The sequence below is a fragment of the Phyllostomus hastatus genome, unplaced genomic scaffold, assembly GCF_019186645.2.
Source record: "Phyllostomus hastatus isolate PE091 unplaced genomic scaffold, TTU_PhHast_1.1 phas_scaffold_501, whole genome shotgun sequence".
NCBI classification, from domain to species: Eukaryota; Metazoa; Chordata; class Mammalia; order Chiroptera; family Phyllostomidae; genus Phyllostomus; species Phyllostomus hastatus.
Window position 1 is genome coordinate 12,056,126 of NW_025334033.1, and position 18,711 is coordinate 12,074,836.

At 34.9% G+C, this 18,711-nt stretch overlaps 1 protein-coding gene across 2 annotated transcripts in view; it reads left to right on the plus strand.

The window, feature by feature from the left end:
- CTDSPL2 (CTD small phosphatase like 2) overlaps positions 1–18,711 on the plus strand; it is a 93,519-nt gene that overhangs the window by 51,527 nt on the left and 23,281 nt on the right. For both annotated transcript variants that reach the window (XM_045822614.1, XM_045822613.1), the window contains exons 3-7: positions 6,527–6,665; positions 8,719–8,868; positions 13,911–14,126; positions 17,833–17,911; positions 18,211–18,322. In XM_045822614.1, coding sequence (XP_045678570.1) covers positions 6,527–6,665; positions 8,719–8,868; positions 13,911–14,126; positions 17,833–17,911; positions 18,211–18,322 — 696 coding nt within the window. The remainder of the gene's footprint in view (positions 1–6,526; positions 6,666–8,718; positions 8,869–13,910; positions 14,127–17,832; positions 17,912–18,210; positions 18,323–18,711) is intronic.

An 18,711-nucleotide genomic window follows, 5' to 3' on the forward strand; every position in this document is an offset into this window, starting at 1 on the left:
AAAATAGGTTTATCATATTTTCATTTGTAATATATAATTTCATCCAATTTCTTTGGAGTAGATTTCCCCCTTTTGTAAGAGAATACTAATGTTTTTCTTTCCATCAGTGTAGCAATAGATTGAAATCACACATCATTTAATCTCCCTTTTTAAATCTAATGACCTATTTTTAATTATAAAGTTATAAATTTTATTTTATTTTAAAATATTACTAAATTCTAAAATAATTGTTTTAGATTAAAAAGCTTTAAACCACATTTAATATTGGAATGCAAAACAGGAGTACTCTCATTTGTGTTTCTACATATATTGAAAAATGGACTCTTCTTGTCTTTGCACATATATAGGAAATCTGAGACTTCAAAATAATAATTTACCAGATCATAATAAGGCTGTAGAGATTATAGCAGGTGTAACTATTGAAGATAGCTAGTTAAGAGCACAGTAGAAGTAATGAACACAAAAATTTTTTATATTTACTCACACATTCGCCTAAGTAGTGTTCAGTCCTTACTGCAGATTGAGGATATCATTTGGTGTTATTTATTTTATGCCTAAAGAACTTTATTTTGTATTTTGAATTCTGTCATGTTTTCTCAGAATGTCCTTAAAAGTGACGATTAAAAAAAGGTTTTCATGTATATCTTACCAATTTTTAAGTTTATAATTTTTAAATGTTGTCAATTACAGTTGACATTCAGTATTATTACTTTCATGTATACAGCATAGTGGTTGTCTAAAATACATTGTTTCATAAATTTATATAATGTATGAAGTTATCCCCTCAATAAATCTGGTACCCACTGGCACCATACATAGTTACTGTAGTTTTATAGCTATACATTCTGAGCCTGTAGTCATTACGTACTATATCTTAGTCCTCATTTGTCTTTGTTATACAGGGTGGGACAAAAGTAGGTTTAGAGTTGTTTATATGGCAAATAATACAATACTTAATAAGTGAAAATGCAAAAGTAAATACTGTTTTGCATACTCATAACTGTAAACCTATTTTTACCCTACTCAGTATACATATTCAGTATGTTTAATGCTTACCCTCATTCTTCATGTCATTGTAGACATTTTTGTTGTCTGAAGTCATTTTGATTCTCTGCAGCTCATTCTTGAGTAGTGTCACAAAAAGTGTTCATGTAACAACATTCTGATTTTTTTGCATGTTGCTAATGGTGCCCTTTGTATTTGAAAATCAGCCCTGACTGGTGTGGCTCAATGGGCTGGGCATCGTTCTGCAAACCAAAAGATTGCCAGTTCAATTCCCAGTCAGGGCACATGCTTGGGTTGCCGGCAATGTCCCCAGTTGGGGGTGTGTAAGAGGCAACCGAACGTTTCTCTTGTGCTTCGTTGTTTCTCTCCTTCTTTCTCCCCCCCTTTCCCTTTCTCTAAAAATAAATAAATAAAATCTTTAAAAAGAAAATCAGTTTTGCTACATATAAAATTTTGGGTTTCCATTTTCTCTTCTTGATTATTTTAAGTTTTATTCCATTTATTTTCTGGCATTTAAAAAAAATTGCTGTCAAAGGTTGGATAATCTAATTTCCCCTTTGTTAATAGTGTTTGCCTTGTTCTCCAAAGGATTTTTTCATTAAATTCTATTAAGTTTAGGATATAAATTGGTATTTGTTTTTCTGGGTTGATAGTTCTAGTTAAACAGTACTTTTTCAATATGTAATTTCAAATCTTTTACTTGAGGAAAATTTTCTTTGTTCTTGTGCTATGGTTTGCTTAGGTTTTCTTCTTCAAGGACTACTGTTTTCTGTCTGTTGGGTCTTTTTCTGTCTTGCAATATTTGTCACATTTTGATGTTTTAAAGTTTTTTTAACCTTTTTTATCTTCTGTTTCTCTTAAAGTCATAATCTATTCTGTTTATTCACTTTTATGTTCATTCTAGTTCAGTCTTTGTTTCTGAAGTGATTTTTTTCTTTTTTTTTTTTAAGATTTTACTTATTTATTTTTAGAGAGGGAAGGGATGGAGAGAGAGAGACAGACAGACAGACAGACAGACATCAATGTGCGGTTGCTGGGGGTTCTGGCCTGCAACCCAGGAATGTACCCTGGCTGGGAATTGAACCTGGGACACTTTGGTTCCCAGCCCGCGCTCAATCCACTGAGCTACGCCAGCCAGGGCTGATTTTTTTTTTATTTCTAATTATTTTGTTCTGTCACTTCATTTCTGAATTTTTCTGACTCTGATGTTTCATACCATTTTCTTAATGTCTTGTTTTGAACTAGGTTATAATTTTTAAAAATATTTATTTTTAGAGAGAGAGGAAGGGAGGGAGAAAGGGAGAGAAACATTGATGTGTGAAAGAATCATGGATTGGTTGCCCCTTGCATGCCCCCAACCCAGGACCTGGTCCACAACCCAGGCATGTCCCCTGATCAGGAACCGAACCAGCAACGTTTTGGTTTTCAAGACAATACCCAACCCACTGAGCCACACCAGTCTGGGCAGAAGGTTATAATTTTTATCTATTCTCTGTGCATGTTTTTCTGACATGCATGTTTTCTTCATCTTAGAGATGTTATTTTACTCCTTGTGTGTTTTATTGTAATAATTTTTGGGGGATTTGAAATCGATAGTTTCTTTTTGCTCATATTTATATGGTACTAGATTCTTGAAATTATTAGAGGGTGTTGTGATTTTTAGGGTATCTTTTTAAATTGGTTTTATTATTTTTGTGTAGTATTAAAAAATGTGATTGCTTTTTGAGCTATCCTGTCACTATCCCTACCCCATGTTTATCTGCAACTTCTTTTTTCCCTTCTTCTCTCTTGTGCATTTCTTACTCAGTTTTGGTTACATTCTCAGCAGTTTCTCCCCTGCCTGGAGCCCTATTCTAGAAGGAGCCATAGGTGGTCATTTTCAAGAGTTTATAAAAGCTAATCTGCTCTTGCTTCACTCTCACCATGGACCCCTTTGCTATTGGATTGGGCAGCAACTCCCTCTTCCCCTTTTTTCCTGATCTCATCAAATTGGCCTGCCATGCTTTCTGTTGAATACCTACCTCCTAACTATTTTGGACTTCTGTTCTCAGATGCATACACCTTGTCGCATCCTTGTGCTTTCTTCTGCACTGGTGCATAAGGGCACTTAAGTTTGTGACTGTTGGTTTGTTTTCATCCACATGGAGTTTGGGGGAGTTACCTTGTCTCCTGGTTTTATTTTAAATTTACCTTTGGGTTTTGGTTGCCTCTTTAGTTCTGTGTATTTCCTTTGGGATTCAGAGATTTAAGACCACCACCTTCCCAAGATTTTCCCTGAAAAGCCTGTCTTAGAGACAACTTTGAAAAATGCAAATTCCAGAGAAGACACTATAGGGTTATTACATTAATTAAAACATCTTATACAGTAATATGGAACTCTTGTTTTTCATAGTTTCTCTTCTGAAAATCATATCATGTCCAAAAACTTGTCCCCAAAGTATACATTTGAATACCTAAGGAAGACCGGGATTGGTTGGCTGACTATATTTTAGAATTGGACCATCATCAGACATTTGAATACATTATTCTGAATAATAGGATTTATTATCAATCATTGAAGAATCTTAACCTTGATCTTAATAACTTGTGTTTCTTCTTCCACTTGAGTGATACAAGCTAAAGTATTTGAATGTACTCTCAATTGACCATAGTATATATAGTTCATTCTGCTACAATATGTGGTACCTCCACAATATCAGTTAATGTATATAGTATTGGTAAATAGGGGAATAGAGTTAGTATAACATGGGTGGTGTGCTGGTATTATGTGATTTTTTTCCCCTAAACTGGATGGACATGGGGATCCTGAATAATGGAAACGGAATTGTATAGTCCATCAGGAAAGTAAAAAAAAAAAAATTAAGGTGTTACAGAGACAAAAGATCTCTCTACACTGACACACACATCCCTTTTTTTTTCCTTTTAAAGATTTTATTTACATATTTTTAGAGAGGGAGAGAAACATTAAAGTGTGGTTGCCTCTCACATATCCCCCCAGTGAGGGCTTGGCCTGCACCCCAGGTGTGTGCCCTAACTGGGAATCGAACCAGTGACCCTTTGGTTTGCAAGCTGGCACTCAATCCACTGAGCAACACCAGCCAGGGCCACACACAGATTTTTTAATTAAAGGTGATAATCTGCGGTGGGGAGTGCCTTTTCAGGGAGGTACAGCCTGGTCTAGCAGGGGCTCTTCTCATGTGGCAGTTTGCATTTCCTTTTGTGTCCATCTTAGCAGCTCTGCCTGCTTAAAGCTTCTCCTGCTAGCTGCCATAAACTTTTGTTTCTACTTTTCTGTTTTTAGTAACTTTTACTCTAAGCCTTAAGGTAACATTTCAGCTGCTCTTAGCTTCCTGACTGGGTGTCCAAATTACTTTTGGAGGCCCCAGCCATTGTTTTTGTTAGTGCTGTGGTTACAGAGTGTTAAAGAATTGACTGATATGCCCCAGTGCAGACTTCTCTACCCTCCTGGACGTATTTTTTCCCCATACGCCTTAATATTTTTGGTGTTACAGAATGCAGGTTTTTCAGAAATATATGTATTTATGTTAATAGCAGATATACTAAGATAATTCATTAAAAGGATAATGGAGCTTAGTGTAGTTGGGGCTCTATGGCTTTATTTCTGTTTTTGAAAGACTTTATAAAGAGACCCCTGTATTTTTTGGTAATAGAGATCCTGTGTTTGGGATATGAGTTGTCATGTTAATTTTAACATAAAAAGGAATGATAAACGGTAAAAATTTGAGGAATTTCGTGGATCACAGGCATTTTGTGCTATACAGTAGTCCCCTTTTCCCTTTGCTATATATACACTATAGATTTTAAAGTCTAGTCCTTATCAAAAGATTTCAGGTAGTTTCATTAAAACAGCAAGGAATTATAGGCCACTATTACAGTAATGTAAGAAAATTGCTAATGTGATGAATGACTTAAGAAAACAATTACAAATGAGAAAAGTAGATGGAGAAAAGTAAATCAGGCTATTGCTTGGGACATACTTTAGACAGTAATACTGTTAAAAATAGTATAAGCTAGTCATATGTGGATTTGCCCGATATAAGGAAACGAATAGAGGACTTCATTAAGGTGTAGAGTCCTTAATGTTAATTTGTATATTTAAAGAGTTGAGGTTAGGCCCTGCCTGGTGTGGCTGAGTGGATTGAGTGCTGGCCTAAGAACCAAAAGGTCGGTAGTTTGATTCCCAGTCAGGGCACATGCCTGTGTTGCCGGCCAGGTCCCCGGTTGGGGGTGTGTGAGAGGCAACTGGTTGAAGTATCTCTTGCACATTGATTTTTTTTCTCCCTTTCCTGTTTTTTTCCTTTCCCTCTTTCTAAAAGTAAATCAATAAATTTTTTTCTTAAAAAAAAAATAAAAGAATTAAGGTTGTCATTGGAGGGTGTGGCAGTGTTAGCCCGTATTGTTGGTAGAGTTTTTTGTTTGTTTGTTTTTGTTTTTGTTATTTTTGGTGATGTGTGATGTGCCAGCAAATTCCAGTAAGGTTTTTCTCTCTTACCCTAAGTTATGAAATGATCTCTGTTCTTTTAGGCAGTTCGAGGCATAAGGGAAAATAGCTAAAAATTCAGAGCACATTGTGCAATTCAGTATTTCAATAGCATGGAAATTGAGTGGACCCTGGGGAGAGGATCTGAATTGTGAGAATGCTATAATTATATTTGTGTATTGTGATTGTATTAATAAATACTCTTATGATTCTCAGGTTTTTCCTGTATTTTCTATTAAGGTTAGATATTTTATTTTGTTTGTCCTAGATTGAAAAATGGGAAAGTAGATCAAACTATATTTTGTCCTTTAGACTATATAATTGAAATACAATGTTACATTAGTTTCAGGTATATAGTGTAATGATTTGATAATTGCAGATGTTGTGAAATGACCACCACACTAAGCCTAGTTAACATCTGTTACAATACCTAGTTTCAGATAGGTTTTTTTCTTATAAGAACTTTAAAGATTTATTCTTTTAGCAGGTTTCAAATATGCGATACAGGAGTATTGTTAATTATACCCACCATGCTGTACATTATATCCTCACGGTTTACTTATTTTTTTACTGGAATTTTGTATCTCTCGACTTCCTTCACTCATTTCTCCCCTCTCCCCCATCTCTACTTCTAGCAACCACCAGCCTGTTCTCTGTATCCGTGAGCTAGGTTTTGTTTGTTTTGGTCTTTAAATTTTAGATTCCACATATAAGTGAGGTCATACATTATTTGTCTTCCTCTGTCTGATTTATTTTACTTGGTATAATGCCCTCAAAGTCCATTCATATTTTCCCAAATGGCGAATTTTTTTTATGGCTGAACAGTATTGCATTGCATATATATATAACATATTTTCTTTATTCACAGTGAACCACTTAAGTTGTTTGCATTCATTGGCTATTATAAATAATGCTGCAGTGAACACGGTCGGCGTGCATATCATATTTTATCATTTTAAAAGTTGTAACCCATAAGGCAGAATGACTACTCAATGAATGTTTTTCCTTTTATATCTTAAGGAAGAGAGAGAAAATCCTTCAAAACGGAGTAGAATTGAACGTGATATAGATAATAATCTGATCACATCAACACCAAGAGCAGGAGGAAAACCTAACAAACAGATATCTCGAGTAAGACGGAAAAGTCAAGTAAATGGAGGTTTGTTAATATTTAGATAATTGCTTTATTAGGTATAGGCAGAGATATCACCCAACAGGTTCCATTTCTGTTTTAAAAATCTGCTTTAAGCAATTTCTGCCTTGTGTTTGTAATTTCCTTTTTATTAAATATTGGTAGTGTGAAGTGAAATGAAAACTTACTTTCTTAATATAAATCTACTTTGATGAATTAAAATAACAAGGGCAGAGCAACTAACTTTATACTGTTTAGCATCAAAATGTATATGAAACAACATTTTTGATTTCTCATAAATTCCCTTCTTAAAAGCACTAAAGTTGTGACTTCTGCATTACAAATTTGAAATATGCTCTTAATATGTACAAAGAATTTGTTTCTCGGTCATGGAATTTCAGAGCTCAGAAGGGGTTGGATCACTTAGGCCAGCTGTTTTTAACTAGGGGTGGTTTTGTTCTCCAGGGAACATTTGTCAGTATCTGGAGAACTTTTTGATTGTCACAGCCTATTGAAGGGATGCTGCTGAACATCCTTACAGGCCATCTTTCTACAAGAAAGAATCATCCAGCTCAAAGGTCAACAGTGTTGCTGTTGACAAACCCCGTTCAAGCACCTCAGAAGAGAAAAACAAGAAGGACAAGCAGAGAAATCTCTAAAGAACAATATTTAAGAGCATGGAGTACTGTTTTTTAACCAATGCTGTTTTAAACACAACAGCAATAATAATTTATTAGCTTTTTCCTCTCAGTACAGTAATGTATCTCTATTGTTAGAATTGACCAATAGGGAGAAAAGAGATACAGTAATAGGTTAAAAGAGACTTTGCCAAGAAGGAAAGAACTGAGGTATATAGTAAGGTTGTAGGTCAAGAATGATTAATCAAAACTTTTGTTTGAATTTATTTTTTTTAAACCCATGGAAAATCTTCTATTCACAAGAAACTGAAAGAAAACTGGTTATTTTTTTCTAACCACTTTGAAATGATGCCTCAGTACCCATAAGTAATTTTTGGCATTGCTATACGTAGTCTGCTTCAATAGAGTTATGTGCTTTTGTTCACTAGAAGTAGATTGGAGGTTAGGTTTTGTGAAGTAGTTAGCATCCCAAAATGTATATAAACAAGGACAAAAGTTGGCATTTGTGTTTTTTATATTGTAACTTGCTTTACTTCCAAAGAGTTTATTTCATTCACTGTTGCCCCATGTTGGTTTGAAGACTTTCAGTCTATATAATTCTAGATGTAAATCTACAGTTGACCCTTGAATAACACATGGGTTGGGGATACCAACCCCCTGCACAGTCAAAAATTTACATACAACTTTTGACTCCTGCAAAACTTCCATTGCCTCTCAGTATCACAGGGGATTGGTTGTAGGACCCTAGTGGATACTAAAACCTGCAGATGGTCAGGTCCCTTATATAAAAGGGCATAGAGCCCCACTTGGTATGATTTAGTGGATTGAGTGCCAGTCTGTGAACCAAAAGGTCGCTGGTTAGATTCCCAGTCAGGGCACATGCCAGAGTTGTGGACTGGGTCCCCAATTAGGGGAGTGCAAGAGGCAGCTGATCAATGTTTCTATCATACATTCATGTTTCTGTCCCTCTCTTCCCCTCTCTCCAAAAATAAATAAGTAAAATCTGAAAAAATAAAATAAAATGGCATAGAACAATGCATACAGTCAGCCTTCTGTGTGTGGATTTCCAGCCATAGATGGAAAGTGCTGTTTTCAATATAATAGTAGTAGTATAAAAGCTGTTGAATCTATGGATGCAAAACCTGGGGATATGGAGGGCCAATTATGTATTTATTGAAAAAAATTCAAGTTTAAGTAGACCAACATAGTTCAAACCTGTGTTGTTCAGGAGTCAACTGTACTTTGAAAAGCGCAGTGAATTTTAGTGTTTGCAAAACATAAGTAAATTTGTAAAGAGATAATTTGACCTAAAGTGATTTACTTCAAGATTTATTTAAAAAATAAACTTTTCTAATATTAATGTCAGTTATTCTTCATGAAATATTATTTTTACAATGAATGGTTTAGAAGTCATTTCTGAAAATCTTTTGTTTCTTTTTTAGAAGCTGGTAGTTACGAAATGACAAATCAACATGTAAAACAGAATGGAAAATTAGAAGATAACCCTTCCTCTGGCAGTCCTCCAAGGACTACATTGTTGGGGACCATATTTTCTCCTGTCTTCAACTTTTTTTCACCAGCAAATAAAAATGGTAAGTAAAAACCATTAATTCTATTTGATTTTAGTGGCCTACTTATCAGCATCTTATGTTTGTTCTTAGCCTTATTATAAATACACAGCTCCAAAAAGTCATTTTTTTAAAGTGACTGAAATAAGTATAGAATATGTTTAATTCTGTTGAAGTGAATGAACTCTGCTTTCACTATCTGAAAAGCTAGATGCTAAACTTTGGGCTGGAGGGAAAGTTTTATTTTTTCTTTGTTGGGATGACTTCTGTAATCTTCAGAGTGTATGCAAGAAAGAATCTGGAAGCATGTTCAGTATCATAGATCAATAAAGTAAAATTTTATGAATATTTTAAGTGAGTTGAAACTAGATTTTTTGTGTGACTCAGTTTATTTTATTATCATTTGTTTATTTATTTTTTGCCCCCTAGGGATCTTCAATTTAGACATAGTAAAACTACCCTAATTCTAATGAATTGAAGGTTTTCATTATATAATGCTTTTCCAAAAGAATCAAAATAGGGTTCTTTATCAATGTATTTTTCAAAAAGATTTAGTGTCTTATATTTTCAGATGATTAATACCTAATTAATACATGATAATTTAGTCTGCATACTATTTGAGGGAGAGAGACTACTATGTCCTTATTTTTGTACCTACTATGTTGTTTGATATAGTATTAGGTACATAGAGAATAGTCACTAAATGCTTGTTGTCTGGTTATTAAAATGTTAATTTTTATTATGTTTTCTGCATATTGGTGTGATTTTTAATAGAATAGTATACTGTAAAATCAAGATGCCCTGGGGCAAAATAATGCATATTAGCACATTAATTTGGCTGTGAGGTCCTATAATAGGAATAAAACAAACGGCCTTGAACTTTTTAACTCAGTATTTCCTATACATATTTGACCAAGAATCCTATTCTGTGGATCATCTACTAACATCTTGTAGAACTGTGCCTCTTAGAACATCTTTGGAAATAAATGCTTAGGGTAATGGAAAAGAATGGGCTTTGAAGTTAAACTTGTTTTAAAATTCCAGCTCTGCCGCTCTTTATCCATGTTACCTTGGACCAGTTCTCTTGAGTCTCTTAATCTGTGGGAGAGGATAATAATACTTAATGGTGAAGGATAATTTGAGGATTTAATTCACTCCACAAATATTGAACATCTAGTGTATTTTAGCCATTGTGTTAGTCTCTGGAGAGTCAAAGATAATTAACACATGGTTCCTGCTCTCAAGAAGCTCACCTTTTACGTGAGGGAGAAATATATGTAAATGAGTATAATAAATTTTTATAAGTGCATTGATAGAGATATGGGGCAGTGAGGGATTTCAGGAATGGCGTGGTTCTATATTCTGGGTGATAGTTCACAAAAGGCTTCATAGAAAAGCTGAATCTTGAAAGGTGGTAAAGGTAGAAGGAGCAGTGTGAGCAAAGACATAGTGTAGTCGGGAAACAAATTATTTTGTCACAGATGGAGCATTAGATTTGAGAAGTGCATGGGAAGGGATAAGATAGGAGTTACAAAGAAGTCAGATTATAAAGCTACTATGTAAGATATTTGAACTTTCTCCTTTGTCACTGGGGGATGATTAGAGAACTGACATGTGTTTTCTAAAGATCTCTTTGGTCGTAGTGTGTAGGTTAGATTCTCTAGATGCTGGATGCAGGGAGAAAAATTATACTTTTAGTCCATGTGAGACTTCATGCAACCTAATTGTGGTATTAGAAAAAAAAGATCAGAGTTTCAGAATAGACAAATTTTGAGCACAGATTGTAGGTGGAAAAGGAGTGATGTTAAGATGACACAAGGTTAGACTTTTTAAGAGAGAATGGCCCTGGCTGATGTGGCTCAATGGATTGAGTGCCAGCCTGTGAACCAAAGGGTCACCTGTTCAATACCCAGCCTAGGGCACATGCCTGGGTTGCAGGCCAGGTCCCCAGTAAGGAGAGTGTGAGAGGCAACTACACATTCATGTTTCCCTCCCTCTTTCTCTCCCTCCCCCTCTCTAAAAATAAAAAAAGAAAATCGTAAAAAAAAAAGAAAATAGTAAATTCCTGGGAGAGAAAGAATTCAGTTTAATTTAGGTCATGCTGAGTTTGAGATGCCGTGAAACAGCCAAATAAAAATATCTAGTAGCAGTGTGTCATTCTGATGTGGAGCTTAGAAATCTGGGTTTAAGCAGTAGACATTGGTATTACCTGCTTCTTAGAGATGTTAGTTGAGACTAGTGAAATAAATGGTCTGTCTGGTTCAGCAAACTAACATTTAAAGACTGGACAAAGTATAAGAAGCAAACAAAGGAAACATGGAGGAATCCTGGAGAGACTTTATATCGTAGAAGCCAAAGGGAGAGAGAATATCAAAACCCAGTATCAAATAGCTATGAAGATAGAAGAAAAGGAAATGAGCATTGAAAAGACACCACTGAACCTGGCAATTAAAATATCATCGGGCTCCTTTGCCAGAACATTTTCAGAGGAGTGGTTGGAGTTGGAACCCTAACATACAGGGTGAAGAGTAAAATGGAGAGTAAGAAAGGAAGCAGCAAGCGTAGATTACTGTTATGAGGAACATGAATATGAAAGAAGCTAGAGAAGTCACAAAATCTCAAGGGATGGTTTGTACTTGTGAGAGGCAAGCATATTTTTAAGTTCCAGGGATGGGTCTAATGGGAAGAAGTTGAAAATAGAGAAAAAAATAAATAATGAAAAAGTCTAGAGTATCCTAACAGAGATGGGATCAAGAGAACAGGTAGAAAGATTGAAACTAAGACAGGAAGAAAAAGCATTTTTCTCTGATGCTGGAGTAAAAAAGCTGTGAAGGTGTGTGCAGAAATAAATGCTTGGGTTGATAGTTATAATTTTTTTCTTTAAAAGAGGAGATGGTATCATTTGCTGAGATAATTCTGGTGGTAGGGATTAAAGAATGGTGAAAGTTTAGAATGTATGCTGTTAGGGGTGGGCATAAGTAAAAGGCTAAATGACACATGCATGAGTGTACTGAGAAGTATGCTATAGGCCTAGCTAAGATTAGAGGGTTTCATTTGGAGTATGACTGCTCTTTATAATTGTATTGTTTCTCAGAAACCTGTTTCTGAGAAACCTGTAAGTCACATTGATTCAGTGATGGATGAGTGTGGAAAGACAAGGGAACAAAGGACACTGAAGCTGCTGGCTGGAGAGTGGCGTATAAATGATGTACCATGAAGTCTAACTAGATGAAGAGGGTGGGGAAGAAGCTGTTGAGGGATGTGTTTGGAATAAAAAGACTGGTCTTTATCAAACATGAAGATCACATATAATAAGAGTATGAGATAGATAATTAGAAGATTAGGAAGTTGTGGTAGGGAATTAATATAGGTTCGAACTTTAGGTTACAGAGGTAAACAGTTTCTTAGTGTTAATGTCCAGGTTATGGCCATGGTAATACCACTAAAGAATAGTATGAATGAAGATGGAGCTGAAGAGCTTTGAGGGATTAGTCATTGGATGAGTCATCGACATCACTTGTAAGAACAATTAGACAGGCATTTAATACAGCAGTAAACTGGTTAAATTTCGTTAGATGTTAAATTCCTCTATGATTGAGAGGATGCTTGCAATAGATGGCAGATGACAGCAGTGGGGATAAGTGAATTATATAGCCAAGCTACATCAATCTCAAAGGAGAAAGCATGCAATGGAGAGAAATGAATTCTGACTTAGTACACTGAGTATGGGAGAATAAAGAGCTTTGAGGGAAGGGTATCAGGAAAAGAGATGTTTTTGGAATAAGGTTAAATTTAAAGTAATTAGGCAAAAAGGATATTCTCTGAGGAAGTTGAGAGTATTGGAGGTTGATTTTGTTGTTGCAAAAAACTTTAGAGGATTCCATAAAAAATGGAGATTGGGGTCATTCCATAATGGAAAAAGGATTGGGCAGCGTGGTTGTATACATGATGGCTGAGTATAATGAAGAAATTCACTTCAGCCCTGGCTGGTGTAGCTCAGTGGATTTAGTGTGGGCTGTGAACCAAAGGGTCATAGGTTTGATTCCCAGTCAGGGCACATGCCTGGGTTGCAGGCCAGGTCCCCAGTAGGGTCTATTCAAGAGGCAACCTCAAACTGATATTTCTCTCCCTCTCTGTCTCCCTCCCTTCCCCTGTCTTTAAATAAATAACATCTTTAAAAAATCACAACTGCTGACAATGGCTATGATGCGTAGAACTGAAAGGATCAGGAGCTTTTTGAGAAATATATGTGCAGTATATATATGTCTATACATAGTAAGTACTTAATAAATGATACTTGGTTTAGTGTAATGAATATTATAGTCAACAATACTATATTATATACTTCAAAGTTGCTAAGAAAATAGATCTTAAATGTTCTAACCACAAAAAAGAAATGATAATTATATTGTGGGATAGAGATATTAGCCAATGACCAGTTGTTAATCATATTGCACTATATAAATCAGTATGTACATCTGAAACTTACAGTGTTATATATCAGTTATATCTCAATAAAAAATTCTAAATTATGACTGGCTATAAATGGGCATTTCTAAACTATTTGAACACTATTAAAAACTTTGTTCACAAATACTGCCATAGTTTAAAATAGTCTATTCCTCACTGTTTGAAATGTCTAGAAGAGGCTCACTAAACAATGGTATCCTCAGCTTTGTTTCTGCTGTATTCAATTTCTCTCAATATTTATGGGTTTTAATTATTTTATCTTATTTTTACTGAAATATATTCGATATATAACATTGTACAAATTTGAGGTATACAGCATGTTGAGTTGATACATTTATATCTTACAGTCGTTATTATAGCAATAATTAGCAATCCTATCATGGACCATAATTACCCTTTCTTTTTACTGGTTGGCATAATTAAATAGCAAGTTTGATGATTACAATACAATATTGTCTGTATTTACTGTACTGTGCATTAGATCTCTAGGGCTTATTTGGTAATCATTTTAAATTTGTACCCTTAAACAATGTTTTATTCTTCCACTCCCTATTAAGTTTTTAAATGATTGTGAGTACACTGAATCATGATTTCAGGAACATCAGGATCCGATTCCCCAGGACAGGCTGTGGAAGCTGAAGAGATAGTAAAACAACTTGATATGGAACAGGTGGATGAGATCACTACCAGTACTACTACATCAACTAATGGAGCAGCTTACTCAAATCAAGCAGTTCAAGTGAGGCCATCAATAAATAATGGTTTAGAAGAAGCAGAAGAAACAGTTAATCGTGATATCCCACCCCTTACAGGTGAAGAAAATGTCTTGTCTTATGCATCTTCAAGAGTAGTTCATAAAAAATACAGTATTTTATATTTTTTCTTAAATGTGCAGATTAAATGCATAAGTGTTTCTTCCTTGAAGTTAAGAAAATTAGCATTGGAAATAAAACTTTCTCCCTAAAATTTAGTCATTTTGAAATTGAATTTTTCAAAAAGGCTGCTTTGACTAATAATATTTTACAGTAATTATTTGTACCAGTCTTATTACTTGGAGAAATTTAACACAATTAGCAAAATATGTGCTCATTTTATGAATATCATTATTATAATTGTAATACTTTTAGCTAACCCTTAGGTTGGAAGTTCCTGTCCAGAGGTAGTCTTGTCTCAGACCCTCAGATTTGTTTCATACATTCATACATAGATGACGTTCCCCAAAAAGAAGCCTCTGTTACTGGATCTCTCCCTGTACCCAAACTTCATAGCCTAATACTGGGACCTAATAAAGGCCTAACATAATTGTTCAGTTTCTGTGCCAGTTGTCATAGAAATGTAGAAAAACGTTAGATCATAATTTATTATTACCTTGGAGGGGTTGTGATAGACATATAAGGTGAAAAGATGAAATTGTGTTTCATCATGCTTAAAAGCTGAAATAAAATTGAGGATGGCCATCTTTTCCCAGAGGGAGAAGATCTTACACTTTTATTTTAGATTTTTAAAAAGTTCCTTATGGTGCTAGGTATTTGAGAGGGCCTAGTACGTATGTATTGGTTGAGAAATACAATTTTGTATGAGGGAGTAGAATGGTGTTCTTCTTTTGAATATAAAAGGCAAACTTTTTTTAATACTCAAAGAAAATGCATATAATTATGAAACTTCTATATAGTGCAACCCAATAATAATATAAAGAGAAAAGTGGCATAATAGAGGAGAGATTTTAAATTCGTCAAAAGATTAATGCCTGTGGTAAACATTATAGTGTATTAATATATTTAACATTAAATTGTTATAATTTAAGAATAATACTGAATCTAACAAGCAAATCAACATGGATTACGCATGTAGTTTATTCTTGGGTGCATAAGACTTCAAATGGACCTGTTGACCTATCATTTTATGCTGATTGCTTTGCCCAGTGTTACAGGCTATTGAATGGTAAAGTCCAGGGCTTCTGGCTTTCAGTTGATGTTTGTTCTTTATTTTTATGTTGTTGTATAAACCTTTGTATTTACTTTATCTGATAACTGTGAAGATGAAGAAGGGATTTCTGTAACCTTAGTGGTTTCTAGAGGGGAAAAAGTAAGATTTACTCCAGTTGTCTCATTCATTTATTTATTCCCCTAGCACGTATTGAACACCTATTTTTTATGGTGGGCACTGTTCATAAGATAAGTAAGATAAGCTTCTTAACCCTGAAGGATATATGATCTAATTGGTGAACCAACTATACACAAAAGTTACTATACAGTGTGGTGAGTGCTAGTAAAAATAAATGAGCAATAAGATATTACTCAGCCACAATAAAGAATGAAATCTTGCCATTTGTAACAACATGGGCGAACCTAGAAGGTAGTATGCCCTAGAGGGAAGTGATACAAGTTAGACAGAGAAAAATACCATAATTCATTTACATGTGGACTCTGAAAAACAAAGTAAATGAACAACACAGAAACAAACTCAGAGTATAGAGAACAAATTGGTGGTTGCCAGATTGGAGGGGGTTTGGGGAGATGGGTGAAAAAGGTGAAAGGGGTTAAGAAATACAAATTGCCAGTTATTAAAATAGCCCTGGCTGGTGTGGCTCAGTGGATTGAGCATGAGCCTGCAAACCAAAGGGTCGCTGGTTTGATTCCCAGTTAGGGCACATGCCTGGGTGGCAGGCCAGGTCCCCAGGAGGGGGCATGTGAGAGGCAACCACACAGTGATGTTTCTCTCCCTTTCTTTCTCCCTTCCTTTTCTGTCTAAAAATAAATAAAGAAAATCTTTAAAATAAAAAAATAGTCACAGTGCCCTGGCCAGTGTGGCTCACTTGTTTGGAGCACTGTCCCATGAACCCAAGGGTCAGGGCACATGCCTGGGTTGTCGGTTTGGTCCCCAGTTAGGGTACATATGAGAGACAACTGTGTTTCTCTCTCACATCTATGTTTCTTGGCCCCCTCTCTGTCCCTCCCTTCCCTTCTCTCTAAAAATAATAAAATGAAGTACAGCATAGGGAATGTAGTCAATAATATTTAATGACTATATATGGTGTCAGATGGGTATTAGACTTATCTGGATGATTAATTACTTCATATGGTTATATAAATGTTTAATCACTATGTTGTACACCAGCAACTAATATTGTGTGTCAGCTATAATTGAAAAATAAATTTAAAAAATTAATAATAAATGAGCAAAATAATGAAGTGGCACATTGCAGTTACGCTGATTAGGAGAATCATGAAATCCTTTCCCCATTTATCTGAGGTTAATAGGAATTTGAAACAGAAGTGTTTGGAAGATACAGTTTTCCATTTACCCCCTTGTGCTAATGAACTGTTCAGGTGGCGTAAGGTTGTTTCGAAAATTACAGCAATTTTTATTGAGTTCCACTGTCTTGGTCCTTTTTGGCTGCTATAACAAAATTTAATTCTCACAATTGAGGAGACTGGGAAATCCAAGTTACAGTGTCAGTAGCATCAGTGTCTGGTGAGGGCCTGCTTTCCAGTTCATAGACAGCTGTTTTCTCACTGTGTCCTCACATGGCAGAAGCTATGTGAGCTCTCTGAAGGGCACTAATCCCAATCACAAGGGCTCTCTATCCTCATGACTTCACAAAGGCTCCACATCCAACCAAATAGCATCACATCGAAGATTAGGTTTCAATATATGACATCTGTGGGTGGTAGGCACAAACATTCTGTGCCTAGCATCCATCTTAAACTTTCATCTGTTATATATTACCTGTTTGTGTGTTATCTTCTCCCTCTACCTTGAATTTAGGTTGTAATTATTATCTTAGAAAATTCTCAACATAATTTCTAAAGCTCAGTCAGTTGATAAAATTTTAACTCAAACATAGAACGGATTATGTGTCATAGAATAAAGAATTGCTTCTTGATTATTTTAAGTCATTTGTACATTAGAAGTAACATAATGGGTCTTCTAAATCAATGACTTCTTTATAAAGCAGCATTTCATAACTAAGATCATAAACAGCCTTGAGATTCCTGGAAAAATGTACATAGGCTTTTTTTTTTTTTTTTTTCCGTAAGTCTTCAAGTGGTTTGTGGACTTAATAGATTGTTCACAGATTGTAGGTTAAATTGTAGCTTTGGGTCTGTTATGAGCACACATATATTGACTACCTATATGTATAAGGCACTTCTGTGAAGTATTATTGCTATAAGAGCACGCTGAAATTTTTATAGTTACATATATAAACACCATCCGCTTAGAAATTGAATTCTTGTGGAGTGTATTTTTTGATAATCAGTAAGTTTTCTCCTAGGATTTTTTTCTGCTAGCCATGATATAGCTGGCCATTTTGACTGTAACAATAGTTTTTTCCTTTGGATCTGGAGTTAGAGCTATGTGCTAATAAATTTGCCTTTGAGTACTGTTTAGATATTATTTCTGTCTTGTCTTTAACCTAAAGTACCCAGGGCTTCAGGAAGAACCTACATAAAAACAGTAAAATGTGTACTTCATGGCAGCATTGAGTAAAAGTAACATTTTTCATTTATTACATAGCACCAGTAACTCCAGACAGTGGTTATTCATCAGCCCATGCAGAAGCCACCTATGAAGAAGACTGGGAAGTATTTGACCCGTGAGTTCTTTTCTTTCCTACTTGGAGCAAAATGAAAGTTCTTGGAGCAGACATGTAGGAAGGGGTAGCTGGGTGGTATATTGCAATGAGCATGTGACCTATAGGTATTAATACTTTTACTGAGTTACTGAAATATTCATTTGTATATTTTTAGTTTTATTTACATGTTGTACATATTTGGCTTACTAGTTTAAATGTGTATTATTTAATTAAATATTTAAAGATGGGCTGAGTTGAGTAATAATGTCATATTTATTAAAACTAGAAATATTGAAATTTTCTTAAAATTTGATTTATAGCTATTATTTCATCAAACATGTTCCACCACTGACAGAAGAACAACTAAATAGGAAACCTGCTCTTCCATTGAAAACAAGAAGCACACCAGAATTCTCCCTAGTTTTAGATCTGGTAAGTATATTATTTGTGGATGTAAGAAAAATAAAGGAGTTAAATTACACTTTTAAAATACTAGCCCAAAATACCTAAAAGAATGTAAGTGACTGAATAGCCTTACACATTTACTATAAATATGTCTTAGATGTGCTGAAATGTTTTTATTTTAAGCATAGTCTAATGCTAGAATTCCTAGCTTGGTTGGTATCAGGTACCTTTTTAAATTTCCCAATAAATTCTAAATTCATTTCATGCCCACTTTTCACCTACTTTTGGGCCAGGATTATGTTTCCTTGAAGGACCAAATACAATCTAGGTCTCAATGAGTTAACCTTATACAAGATACACTTTTTTTCTATTCTTGTTTTTGTCTATTACCTAATACCAATGACTATTAATAGACT